Consider the following 10,024-nt stretch of genomic DNA (forward strand, 5'->3'; position numbering starts at 1 on the left):
CAAAACCTACTATTGTGTACCTTAGCAACACCTTCTGTCTACCAAAACCTGCTATTGTGTACCTTAGCAGCACCTTCTGTCTACCAAAACCTACTATTGTGTACCTTAGCAACACCTTCTGTCTACCAAAACCTGCTATTGTGTACCTTAGCAGCACCTTCTGTCTACCAAAACCTACTATTGTGTACCTTAGCAACACCTTCTGTCTACCAAAACCTGCTATTGTGTACCTTAGCAGCACCTTCTGTCTACCAAAACCTACTATTGTGTACCTTAGCAACACCTTCTGTCTACCAAAACCTGCTATTGTGTACCTTAGCAGCACCTTCTGTCTACCAAAACCTGCTATTGTGTACCTTAGCAGCACCTTCTGTCTACCAAAACCTACTATTGTGTACCTTAGCAACACCTTCTACCAAAACCTACTATTGTGTACCTTAGCAACACCTTCTACCAAAACCTACTATTGTGTACCTTAGCAACACCTTCTACCAAAACCTACTATTGTGTACCTTAGCAACACCTTCTACCAAAACCTACTATTGTGTACCTTAGCAACACCTTCTGTCTACCAAAACCTGCTATTGTGTACCTTAGCAGCACCTTCTGTCTACCAAAACCTACTATTGTGTACCTTAGCAACACCTTCTGTCTACCAAAACCTGCTATTGTGTACCTTAGCAGCACCTTCTGTCTACCAAAACCTACTATTGTGTACCTTAGCAGCACCTTCTGTCTACCAAAACCTACTATTGTGTACCTTAGCAACACCTTCTACCAAAACCTACTATTGTGTACCTAAGCAGCACCTTCTGTCTACCAAAACCTACTATTGTGTACCTTAGCAGCACCTTCTACCAAAACCTACTATTGTGTACCTTAGCAGCACCTTCTGTCTACCAAAACCTACTATTGTGTACCTTAGCAACACCTTCTGTCTACCAAAACCTGCTATTGTGTACCTTAGCAGCACCTTCTGTCTACCAAAACCTACTATTGTGTACCTTAGCAACACCTTCTGTCTACCAAAACCTGCTATTGTGTACCTTAGCAGCACCTTCTGTCTACCAAAACCTACTAATGTGTACCTTAGCAACACCTTCTGTCTACCAAAACCTGCTATTGTGTACCTTAGCAGCACCTTCTGTCTACCAAAACCTACTATTGTGTACCTTAGCAACACCTTCTGTCTACCAAAACCTGCTATTGTGTACCTTAGCAGCACCTTCTGTCTACCAAAACCTACTATTGTGTACCTTAGCAACACCTTCTGTCTACCAAAACCTGCTATTGTGTACCTTAGCAGCACCTTCTGTCTACCAAAACCTGCTATTGTGTACCTTAGCAGCACCTTCTGTCTACCAAAACCTACTATTGTGTACCTTAGCAACACCTTCTACCAAAACCTACTATTGTGTACCTTAGCAACACCTTCTACCAAAACCTACTATTGTGTACCTTAGCAACACCTTCTACCAAAACCTACTATTGTGTACCTTAGCAACACCTTCTACCAAAACCTACTATTGTGTACCTTAGCAACACCTTCTGTCTACCAAAACCTGCTATTGTGTACCTTAGCAGCACCTTCTGTCTACCAAAACCTACTATTGTGTACCTTAGCAACACCTTCTGTCTACCAAAACCTGCTATTGTGTACCTTAGCAGCACCTTCAGTCTACCAAAACCTACTATTGTGTACCTTAGCAGCACCTTCTGTCTACCAAAACCTACTATTGTGTACCTTAGCAACACCTTCTACCAAAACCTACTATTGTGTACCTAAGCAGCACCTTCTGTCTACCAAAACCTACTATTGTGTACCTTAGCAGCGCTTCCCTTCCTTCTTTTTTCCATTGCGGGATAGAACAGCAGAATATGTACTGCAATTATTTTTTACAATCCTCTCTTTGGTTTCATCAACAAACAAACAAAAATAACACTAAAAGGTGCTGGGGCGAAAAGTGGCGCTTTTTCAACAAATGCGGATTCTAGCTTTAAGGAAATCTCATCTTTACTGCATTGAAGAGGTGTTAAGCAAAGGGACTTCCTGTCTCAAAGATTAATTACCTTTGAATAAGTCATCATGGATGCACAGGGACATACGATACAATCGTCCCCATAGAGACTGGGCTCGTCATTGGATCAGTGTGTGTGTGTGTGTTTGTCTCATTACTATATGGATCATAATGCGTCGTCTGCAGAGTGACAGTAATCTGCTGATTGATTGGCTCATTCTGTGTAACAGGATCCTTAATCCTATCATTTCTGTGATTGGACAGAAGGGGGGCCTGCCTGGGCTGCATTCCATTTCAAAACGTTGTCCTTGTTCACCCCGAGGTAGGTAGGTTAAAAGGTATAAAACCCACCTAGTTTCAGTCTCATTCACTTCAGCTATTAAGTCAGTGCAGGAGTTTATGTTGTAGTCTCTCATACATCCCTGTACCACTGTGATGTATTATTGAGATACAGTATTTAACCTTGATTTAACCAAGAAGCCCCACTGAGATAAATCAAGTATTTTTCAAGGGAAACCTGGAGCTGTCAGAGCATATTGTAGAGATGACCTTTTAAAGGCACCATCAACACCCATGGGTCAAATGTGCCCAGTGGCCTTGATGTTCAACAAAGGTCAAGATAATCAACATATGGAGACGTTTCTTTGAGATCTACAGTTCCAGCACCATGGAAAGATACCAATTTCAGAGAACACTTTGATTTTCTATCAAGATACCAAACACTCCCAACAGGCCTTCAATGTCTCGTGTAAAAATGCTTTAGCCTACTCTACATAAAATAAAATAGTTAGTTCCATATGTGATGGGCTTAGCGCTTACTCTAGTATAGATGAAAGACGGTTGTTTGAGTCTTGTTAATACCTTCAATTAAGCCTGGAGAAATAAAAATAGCAACACTTCACACTTTAATTCTGATTAAATAGTCAGAGATTTAATCAATCAAGTCAAATTAATTGATCTACCTAACACTGGCTGAATTCTGACAAATATTTGGCATTTACTGTCATTCTATCCAAAAGCATTTATTGCAGTTTAGAGCAAAGCTAAATACTGTATGTATACCGGTAGCAGGGCTGTGGTTGATTCCATTTAAACTCAGTCAATTCTGGAAGTAAACTGAAATACCAATATGCTACTAAAGTGATGACGTCACGAGTCCTGAAAATGACACTTGAAATTGAAAATGACCCCAGCCCTAATATAGGGTTGTATATGTTTTTCCCCCCAATGCCAAATATTAAATCAACGGCTTCAAAGTGTATAGCCACAAGCATATAAAGAGATTTCCGAAACCCAGTCAGTCAGAGTGAAAATAAAATCTTCAGGGTCCCCATAGCTCTCTGGAATAAATAACATGCCTCTATAAGCCTTCAGTACACACAACTGCACCGGTAAACAATCAGATCCTACAGGCTAACACTAGCGTCAATCACAGCTAAAGTACATTAAACCCCATAGACTTGCCACTAATCTCATGTAGCATTAGCTTTAGCCACACGTACAACAACATGCCCTGTACATAGGCTTCAGACTGTAAACAAGACTATATGAACCCAGTTAGCTACATAGGCTACACAGTGACTACAGTGTCCATTGTTACTCTGGGCTAGGGCATCACCCACATGTCCTGTATTGTAGCATACCTGTTCATACTGTGTGAGTGGACACTTCTCTTTTCTCCCGTCTCCCCATGGCATTCAGATCGCTTGATCCTTTTCTCATATAGCCGTTCCCTCTTTCTTCCTCTATAGTGTGTTATGTATCCAAGGAGCACAGCCTCTCTCTAGCCTGTCTGCATGGCCGATGGCTCTCTCTCTCTCCATCCCTCCCTCTCCCTCCCTCCCTGGCTGGCTGGCTGCACTCAGAGCTAATGTCAGAGAGAAGGGGAGTGTCCTAAAGGAAAGGTAAGGATGATATGTCTCTGTCTCTCAGTCTTTATCCCCTATTGATCTCTACCCCCCACCACCCATCCCTGCAGAGTGTAACCCAACCCTCTACCTCTCCTCGCCCTGACTGGAGATGACTCCACTTAGCACACAGCCTCAGAGGAAAAAAAGAGAGAGAGAAAGGGGAGTGGAAGAGAGACCGAGGAAGAGTCTCTCTCTGTCACTCACTTTTGACCAGGGCCCATAGGAATCTGGTCAAAACTGGGGCACTATAAAGGCAATAGGGTGCCATTTCAGATGCAGCTGCAGTGACTTCAGTAGTAGCATAGGCTACAGTACTGCTGCCGCCACCACCACCACTTCTCTTGACTAAACCCAGTGTCATGGTGTTGTTTCAGTTCTGTCTTCTATATTTAAGCAGCGGACACTCAGACGTGGCTCACCGATTCTGAATCCGCTGGTTCACAGTCAAAACCTCTCTGACATCCACAGAACAGTAGCCTGATCCCAGATCTGTTTGTGCCGTCTTGCCAACTCCTATGGTGATTGTTATGCCAACGACAAACAGATCTGGGAGCAGTCTAACAGAACACAGTATCCAATGGGGATAATGTTGGCTGACGCTAGCTCCCAGTCCAACCAAGGTGCATAGACGAACAAACTGAATGTGTAACAGATATTTAGCTATGTCTAACTATACTTGTGAGGGCTTTTTGGGGACCAACAATTGATTCCCATTCAAAATCATATTTTCCCTAACCGAACCCTAAACCTTGCATCCTCTCTACTCATCTCCTTCTCTAAAGGTCTTAGGGGAGGGACCTTGAACATTCTCCTCCAATACGGTTGAGAAGGAGGCAAGGAATAAGGAAAATACTAATTGAGATACAGCCTAAGTACAATACAGTAAAAGTGAATTCTCTCACCATCTTGTTCACCATCTTGTTTCTCTTGGTCCTCCATGTTGTTGCTCTGTGTGTCTCCAGTGGCCTTGGAGAGGCCTACAGACCAGTAGGACATGCCTCCTCCTCCACAGCAGGGCAGGACTGAACTGGGACCAGTACAGGGTGGTGGTGGTGGTCAGTGGGACTGGTCCCAGTCTGAGTCACTGGTGTGGTGGAAGACACTGGTTAGAGATGGGCTGTAGTAGGAGGGAGGACAGAGGGAGAGCCATTAGTCAGTGCCCTGCAAAACACAGGTAGGCAGGCAGACAGACAGACATAGGTTTGATCTTGAGAAAGTGAAAGCAGACAAACATTGCATAACAAAAAGTTAATGGATATACAAATTGCCACCCAACATTTACAACTATAGTCGTTGAGATGCCTTAATTAGAATAATGTAGGCCTACTTGTGTCTCGAATGAGAAGCTTTATACTACAACTTTTATGACTTCTCGTGTTATTGTTTTTGACCCATATACAATAAAATACAATAAACATTACAACACAGTTGCCTAATTTAGTGGATTTGTATTTTTAAATAATATCTGTGCAAAACACACACTAGCTGACAGCCAGAACTATAAAAACAGAGACGTTACTATTTCGGGCGGCCTTGAACACACACGACACTTCAGGTCATTCGCTTTGGTTTACACATACCACATCTTTAAAACCACAACTGTGTGCGTGGTCTTGATTTTTTAAGAAGTTGGCTTTACTAGGCTTATAAACGCTGAAACGTGCCAAACGTTCGTCCAATGACAGCAAGTAGACATATTTGTTTGCGAAACGTGCGCACTTGTTGCTCGTTAATGAGTGTAACTTAGTTCATGAGGAATTTTTACTCACCGCATTGTCCGTAGTGTTCATGCACTGTCGAATGGTATTGATTTTTGCACTTCTAAAGCATTGAACAGGCTAAACTTCGATAAATCCACAACTGAATGTTTAACCAAAGACAAAAGAGCCGAAGGAACACTCACAAGCACGGATTGCAAAGGAAAAGCGTTAACTTCCTGATTTCATCAAACCAAACACTTCCAGCCAGTGATGCTGCCTACCACGCTGTCTGTCTCATAACCCGGATATGGGAATAGCCTACTATACAATGACTGTATTCTACTGTACCAGTGCCGTCAGTTCAGCTAAACCTAGACAGTGGTGGAAAAAGTACTCAATTGTCATACTTGAGTAAAAGTGAAGATACCTTAATTGAAAATGACTCAAGTAAAATTGAAAGTCACCCAGTACAATACTAATTGAGTAAAAGTCTAAAAGTATTTGGTTTGAAATATACTTAAGTATCAAAAGTAAATGGAATTGCTCAAATGTACTTAAGTATCAAAATTTAAAAGTATAAACCATTTCAAATTCCTTATATTAAGCAAACCAGACGGCACAATTAATTTTATTTTTTTATTGACGGATAGCCAGGGGCACACTCCAACACAGACATAATTTACAAACTAAGCATTTGTGTTTAGTGAGTCCACCAGATCAGAGGCAGTAGGGATGACCAGGGATGTTCTCTTTATAAGTGTGTGAATTGGACAATTTTCCTGTCAAAATGTAACAGGAGTACTTTTGGGTGTCAGTGAAAATGTATGGAGTAAAAAGTAAATTATTTTCTTTAGGAATGTAGTGAAGTAAAAGTAAAAGTTGGCAAAAATATAAATAGTAAAGTAAAGTACAGATACCCCAAAAAACTACTTAAGTAGTACTTTAAAGTATTTTTACTTAATAATAATGCCATTTAGCAGACGCTTTTATCCAAAGCGACTTACAGTCATGTGTGCATACATTTTTGTGTATGGGTGGTCCTGGGGGTCGAACCCACTACCTTGGCATTACAAGCGCCGTGCTCTACCAGCTGAGCTACAGAGGACCACTTTAAACCACTGAACCTAGGATATGGCAAAGTATGATTTTTTGTAGGAATGTGAAGCTCATTTACTGCATTTCTACATAGTTTTAAAACTCTCAAATGCTATTTTGGAGAACAGCAAAAACAAATGAAAATGACCCCAGCCATTAATTATCACCGCAATATGTTTTTAAAGGTATGTGGAACTGCGTGCACAATGTCAACCACTACTCAACCTCATACATTGACTCATTTACTTGTGCAACGGCGCATACAGCGAACATGAAATAGATGCATAATACACGCTATCAAGTCACAACAAGGCCGACTTCAAATGCCGACATCAATGTGAAAGCAACCCGTGAATAAAACAGCTGACCGCTAATGCAAACAATGCCAGATAAATCCTACACATGATTGAAATAAAAGGCATAGCCTACATCAGGCCTGCAATCGACAACGACGCATGGAGACAAACAAACTCGACCAAAGAATGACGAAAATCACGAAAGGAAAATCTACACATGCCTTTTGAGCTAAGGCCGCGCCCGTGATTCAGAACCGCTAAATGGACGGAGCCTCGGTAGAGGTAGGTAGGCATGTTGGAGCTCCGTGGCATGGTGCTGAATGGACAGCGCCTCTCTCTAGTAGCCAGCTATATATACTGAACAAAAATATAACACACGACATGCAACAATTTCAAAGATTTTATTGAGTTACAGTTCATATAAGGAAATCGGTCAATTGAAATAAATTCATTAGGCCCTCATTTATGGATTTCACATGACTGGGAATACAGATATACATCTGTTGGTCACAGATACCTTAGAAAAAGGTAGAGGTAGGGGCGTGGATCAGAAAACCAATCAGGATCTGGCAACACTCCCTCAAATGTGAGACATCTGTGGCATTGACCAAACTGCACATTTTAGAGTGGCCTTTTATTGTCCGCAGCTCAAGGTGCAGCTGTGCAATGATCATGCGGTTGAATCAGCTTCTTGATATGCCACACCTGTCAGGTGGATGGATTATCTTGGCAAAGGAGAAATGCTCACTAACAGGGATGTAAACAAATTTGTGCACCAGATTTGAGGGAAATAAGCTTTTTGTGCATATGAAAAATTTCTGGGATCTTTTATTTCAGTTCATGAAACATTGGACCAACACTTTACATGTTGCATTGATCTTTTTGTTCAGTGTAATTATTTAGTTTGTTGGCAGTTATATATTTTTTGGGCACAGTTAGGTAGACTGCAATGCTTATATGAAAATCATAACCGGCAAGCAGATCTTTAGAAATGTTATGATCAATTGTAAATTGGCACTCCACATGAAAAAGTTTGCCAACCCCTTGCTATAGGCTATATGAAGCCACGGTTGTGGAACGGTGCATACAGTGTGCAATGACAGTCATTGTCTCCTGCGCTTCCCGCCAAGATTGTCTCGTGTGCATCCCGCCAAGATTGTCTCGTGTGCTTCCGGCAAATGTTTGCATTAGCCTGTTTGCATTATTCGACAGGGAAGGGAAAAGTTCTGCGAATATTGAAGCATTGTATCAACAATTTGGCTCTGAGAATATTGAAACATTTTGTATAAACAAGGCGGCTCCGAGAATATCGATTGCAACATAGTAGCCAACAAGGCCAGTTTGTCCCTCTGTCTGACATTATTATGTTGTCTATGCAGTAGTTGCACTATCTGGGTAAATTATTATTATTATTATTTTTAACAGCCTTACATCCACACTATAGCTAAATAACTTAGCAATATTTAATGACGTTTGCCAAAAAAGATGGATCTGTGAGAATATCTCATTTTAATTGAGGAAGATGGACCAGCAAGAATGACAGAGTGAGGTGTAAATGCTACCAGAGGCAGGTAGGCTACAGGTAGGGATGAGGGATACAGCCAGAGGATGATGAGGAACTAGCCCTACAGCAAGAAAAGTAAGAAGAAACATTTTTTTTGCACAACTAAATCATTAATGATTTGCATTATCTCAATGATCATTCTGTCACTGCATGACAATGTACATTGTTATAGCCTACAATTGTTATTGTCTTTGAAGCCAAAAACAGGACATGTATTTTTGGCAAATGCTCTAAATAGCGAGTTGTTCAGTTGTGTTTATTTTCATACCAATACATGAAACCAACATTGCTCTAGCCTATGGGTAAATGAATGAAAATATAAATTAGGCCCAAAGCTATCACAGCCTATATTTTTATAGCTATAAAATAACTTTGAGTTTCAAATGGTCACCAAAAAGGAGAGCTCCCTCACCTCCCAATTCAATAACCCCTGGCTATCAGATTACAACAAGGTTTATAAAGCCGAGTTCAAATGCCGACATCAAATGTAAATTAATCGGCGCACTGCCTTAACGGCTGACTGGCAAAGCAAACTGGCACGGTCTCTGCTTTCTTAAAGGCGCTACATGGTCAATCTGATGTCTGCATTGGCCGTGCAGCATTTACAGTGATATGGCCTCTGCAGAAGTCAGGGCATTCATACTTCTTGCGCTTCGCTGAGCAGCGCAGAGCTGTTGTGAAGGAAGTTGTCAAGGAAGTGAGTTTGTGTTTATATAGAACCTCCCGCCCTCACCTACCGTCAACCAATCATGTCAATGCGGAGCATGGTCCTAAAGCCAGCCAAACGATACTAGTATCATGCAAAACCTGTGTGTGTGTCTGTGACTGTGTGTGTGCGTGTGTGTATTTTATGTTTGCTTGATGATAGTTCTGAACTGTCAATACATTATATCTATTTTCTCTGTTCAGATCATGTTCATTGTGCCTTGGACTGTGATGACATTTGATATAGCAGCACTCAATGACTTTATGACAAGATTGAGATCTGTGTTCTAAAAGGATAGACAGACAGAATCCTCAGTTTAAAAAAAAGATACTTGCCCTTTTTAACTAGCAGTTGTTGGTAATCATATTACAAGAAACTGCTTTTCTCCATGAGGTGTGTGCAATCTTATATGTATGACATGAAAATCCAAACGAATCACAAACACATTCCATTTTCTTTTATTTAGAATTTGTATTTAAATAGCCATATAAAAAGTAAAAGACTAGTGTAAGAAACATGAACAGGACTTGTTTCCTTGTGGTTTGTTATACATTGTAACATCTCACATACGGTGCATATTGTGACGACAAGGAATGGTTTACCTCCCATTTGAGACATCATTGGAGTACAAATTACTTGTATTTTCAACATAATGGCAGTTTTCAGTAGCGTTGTTTTAGGACAAAACCCCCATGTATTTCCTTATTGAATTAGGGGCCGGTTTCCCAGACACAG

At 41.0% G+C, this 10,024-nt stretch overlaps 1 protein-coding gene across 1 annotated transcript in view; it reads right to left on the reverse strand.

Annotated features, from left to right (window-relative positions):
* The window catches only part of LOC121548349 (leucine-rich repeat serine/threonine-protein kinase 1), a 91,580-nt gene extending 85,670 nt beyond the window's left edge, over window positions 1-5,910 (reverse strand). Inside the window, 2 exon segments of the mRNA XM_045224994.1 lie at window positions 4,831-5,045; window positions 5,698-5,910. Coding sequence (XP_045080929.1) covers window positions 4,831-4,924 — 94 coding nt within the window. The 5' untranslated portion in view covers window positions 4,925-5,045; window positions 5,698-5,910.
* Between the last annotated feature and the right edge of the window lie 4,114 nt (window positions 5,911-10,024).

This window comes from Coregonus clupeaformis, chromosome 15, assembly GCF_020615455.1.
Source record: "Coregonus clupeaformis isolate EN_2021a chromosome 15, ASM2061545v1, whole genome shotgun sequence".
NCBI lineage: Eukaryota > Metazoa > Chordata > Actinopteri > Salmoniformes > Salmonidae > Coregonus > Coregonus clupeaformis.